The sequence below is a fragment of the Nicotiana tomentosiformis genome, chromosome 9 (assembly GCF_000390325.3).
Source record: "Nicotiana tomentosiformis chromosome 9, ASM39032v3, whole genome shotgun sequence".
Classification (NCBI taxonomy): domain Eukaryota; kingdom Viridiplantae; phylum Streptophyta; class Magnoliopsida; order Solanales; family Solanaceae; genus Nicotiana; species Nicotiana tomentosiformis.
In genome coordinates, this window is record NC_090820.1 from 99,813,193 (window position 1) to 99,816,865 (window position 3,673).

General features: G+C 41.6%; 1 protein-coding gene across 1 annotated transcript; it reads left to right on the forward strand.

Annotated features, from left to right (window-relative positions):
• The first annotated feature begins 762 nt into the window (after positions 1–762).
• On the forward strand, positions 763–2,279 carry LOC138899266 (uncharacterized). The gene is made up of 3 exons (XM_070185410.1): positions 763–960; positions 1,052–1,135; positions 1,881–2,279. The coding sequence occupies exons 1-3, from the start codon at positions 763–765 to the stop codon at positions 2,277–2,279; spliced, it is 681 nt and encodes a 226-aa protein (XP_070041511.1).
• Positions 2,280–3,673: the final 1,394 nt, after the last annotated feature.

Consider the following 3,673-nt stretch of genomic DNA (forward strand, 5'->3'; position numbering starts at 1 on the left):
GCTCAACGTGAAGCCATCTGTATTGGTTGTGAAAAGGCCTCCAATTGATGTTGGAGTGAACCAGGAAAAATAAAAAGTGGTCGTGCCAGGGATCCCGGGCAAGCCTGTCATAATCGTGGAAGGGGCTCGTATTACCCCTGTTATTATTAAGCCAGTGACCCAGTTACCAATGGTTGACACAAAGGTCGTTCCGTGGAATTACAAACAGGTGATAGTGACATATAAAGGGAAAGAAGTAGAGGAAGAAGTCAATGAAACCAGAGCACTGACTCGTTCTGGGAGATGTTTTAGCCCGGAGGAACTGAGGAAAGCCAAGCCATTCAAGATGGACACATCCTAGTAAAGAATCTAGTCACCAAAGAAGAGGCTGAAGAGTTCCTGAAAAAGATGAAAATGCAAAACTATTCCATTGTGGAGCAGTTAAGGAAAACACCATCTCAGATCTCTCTTTTGTCTTTGCTGATACATTCAGATGAACACCGCAAAGCCCTGATGAAGATTTTGAATGAGGCCCATGTTCCTGATAAGATCACGGTGAACCACTTGGAAAAGATTTCTAACAAGATCTTCGAAGCAAACAGGATCACTTTCTCAGATGATGAACTTCCTATGGAGGGTATAGCGCACAACCGTGCTCTTTATCTCACAGTGAAGTGCGAGGATTCTGCTGTCTCAAGGGTACTGGTTGATAACGGTTCTAGTGAAAATATTTGCCCTCTGTCCACTTTGCGAAAGTTGAAGATCGACACTTAAAGGATCCACATGAACAATGTATATGTTCGAGGTTTCGATGGAGGAGGGAAAGATTCTGTCGGTGATATAATGCTCAAATTGTCAATGGGGCCAGTTGAGTTCACTATGGAGTTCCAAGTGCTAGATGTGGCTGTCTCCTACAACTTATTGTTGGGTAGGCCCTGGATACATGCTGCCAAGGCAATCCCGTCTTCTATGCATCAAATGGTAAAGTTCGAATAGGACATGCAGGAAATAGTTGTGCACGGTGATGAGAACTTATCTGCTTACAATGACACAACTGATCCATTTATTCAAGCTGAAGATGATAAAGGGCCTTGAGTTTACCAAACGTTCGAAACAGTGTCTGTCGAGAAGCTTCCTGAGGGAGAATGCATTTCAGGTTCGAAGCTACCCTCGGCATCCGTCATGGTAGCAAATGAAATGTTGAAGAATGGTTTTGTGTCGGGCAAAGGTCTGGGTTCATCTCTACAGGGTATTGCGCATCCGGTGTGTCTACATGAAAGTTTCGGTACATTTAGTTTGGGATTCACACTCATATGGAAGGACGTGAAAAGGGCTACAAATTGGAAAAAGGAAGCCATGGCCACTTCCTAAGCCTGTTCCACACATCTCCAAGTCTTTTGTCAAGCCAGGGGTCGCAAAATGCCCAATATCAGCGGTCCCTAAACCGGTGATCGACTTTGATGAAAAGCTGATCAAGAGGTTCCAGAGTCTATTTGATGAGGTTAATATAGTAGAAATCGGGGAAGGTTCCAGTAATGCCGATGTGTAGCTTGTTGGGCCAAATGTGAAGCTTAGCAATTGGAAAACTACTCCTCTCCCCACCCGGAAGGAGTTTTGGTAGTTTGATTTGTTTTTCTTTCTGTCATCTGGGTTATTCCAGGGTTGTAATCCAGATTTTTATTTTATTTTTTTGCTTGTTTTGATGTACAAACCCTTCTATCCTTTTATGTTCAATGAAATACAATTTTCCGTTTTCCATTATTCCTTATAGCATTTCATTTTTGTTTTGTTTTTTCTATACAGTTCTTTTTATGCTGCTTTCAATGACATGACATGCATGAGGAATTTTCAGCCAAATCTTAAAAGTCAATCTAATTCTGAAATAATAATCCAAGAAGTAGAGTGATGATGAAACAAAATATGATGAAGAAGCAGCATTTGAGGAAATCAGTAGAGAACTAAAACATTTTGAAGGAAAACCCAAGGCTAATTTGGATGAAACTGAAGTAATCAATTTAGGAGATCAAGATAATGTCAGGGAAACCAAGATAAGTGTGTATCTGGAACCACAAATCAAGGAAGAAATAATCAAAGCACTGTTTGAATACAAAGATGTCTTTGCATGGTCGTATGATGATATGCCGAGTTTGAGCACTGATTTGGTAGTTCATAAATTGCCAACTGATCCGGCATTCCCTCATGTCAAGCAAAAGTTAAGAAAGTTCAAGACTGACATGAGTGTGAAGATTAAAGAAGAAATCACAAAGCAACTTGGGGCGAAAGTTATTCGGGTCACTTAATATCCCACTTGGTTAGCTAATGTGGTGCCAGTAACAAAAAAGGATGGTTAGACCAGGGTATGTGTTGATTATCGTGGTCTTAACAAGGCAAGTCCAAAGCATAACTTTCCATTACCGAACATCCACATTCTGATTGATAATTATGCCAAGCATGAGATCGGGTCTTTTGTGGATTGCTACGCGGGATATCACCAGATCCTGATGGATAAGGAAGATGCAGAAAAGACAGCGTTCATCACGCTATGGGGTACATATTGCTACCCGATAATGCCATTTGGTTTGAAGAATGCTGGGGCAACTTACATGAGGGTAATGACTACCATATTTCATGACACGATACACAAGGAAATTTAGGTTTATGTAGATGATGTGATCATAAAGTCAAAGAAGCAGACTGACCATGTCGGGTATTTGAGAAAGTTTTTCCAAAGGCTCCGCATGTACAATTTCAAGCTCAATCCGGCGAAATGTGCATTTTGTGTCCCGTCTGGGAAACTGTTGGGATTCATAGTCAGTCGACGCGGTATTGAGTTGATCCATCAAAGATCAAATCCATCCAAGAATTACCATCGCCAAAGAATAAAACCGAGGTGATGAGCCTGCTCGGAAGGTTAAACTACATCAGCAGGTTTATTGCTCAACTCACAAGAACTTGTGAGTCCATCTTTAAGTTGCTGTAGAGGAATGCTGCGGTTAAGTGGACTGATGAGTGTCAGGAAGCATTTGATAAGATCAAGAGTTACCTATCAAACCCACGTGTGCTGGTCCCTCTGGAGCCTGGGAGACCTTTAATTCTCTATTTGACGGTCCTGGATAATTCTTTTGGTTGTGTGTTGGGTCAACACGACATAACGGGAAATAAAGAGCAAGCCATTTATTATCTCAGTAAGAAGTTCACTCCTTATGAGATTAAGTATATTCTTCTTGAGAGGACATGTTGCTCCATGACTTAGGTGGCACAAAAGTTGAAGCATTATCTATCGTCCTACATTACTTACCTCATTTCTCGCATGGATCCTCTAAAGTATATCTTTAAGAAGCCTATGCCTACAGGAAGACTTGCAAAGTGGCAGATTTTACTCACAGAGTTTGATATCATCTATGTGACTCGGACCACGATGCAAGCCTAAGCCTTGGTCGACCACTTGGCCGAGAATCCAGTGGATGAAGAATATGAGCCACTAAAGACTTATTTTCCTGATGAAGAAGTGATGTATGTTGACGAGGCTGATCATGATGAAAAGCCAGGTTGGAAACTCTTCTTTGATGGAGCTGCTAACATGAAAGGTGTCGGAATAAGGGTTGTACTCATTTCTGAAACAAGGCATCACTACCCTATGACGACCCAACTTCGATTTTATTGCACCAACAACATGGCCGAGTACGAAGCATGC

Bases quoted from the DNA above. Each gene is read 5' to 3' on its own strand.
- LOC138899266 (XM_070185410.1), top strand. From the start codon at position 763: ATGAACAATGTATATGTTCGAGGTTTCGATGGAGGAGGGAAAGATTCT. The intron at 961-1,051 runs GTAAAGTTCGAA...CATTTATTCAAG, and splicing joins CGTCTTCTATGCATCAAATG to CTGAAGATGATAAAGGGCCT. The intron at 1,136-1,880 runs GTTCGAAGCTAC...TCCAAGAAGTAG, and splicing joins TGAGGGAGAATGCATTTCAG to AGTGATGATGAAACAAAATA.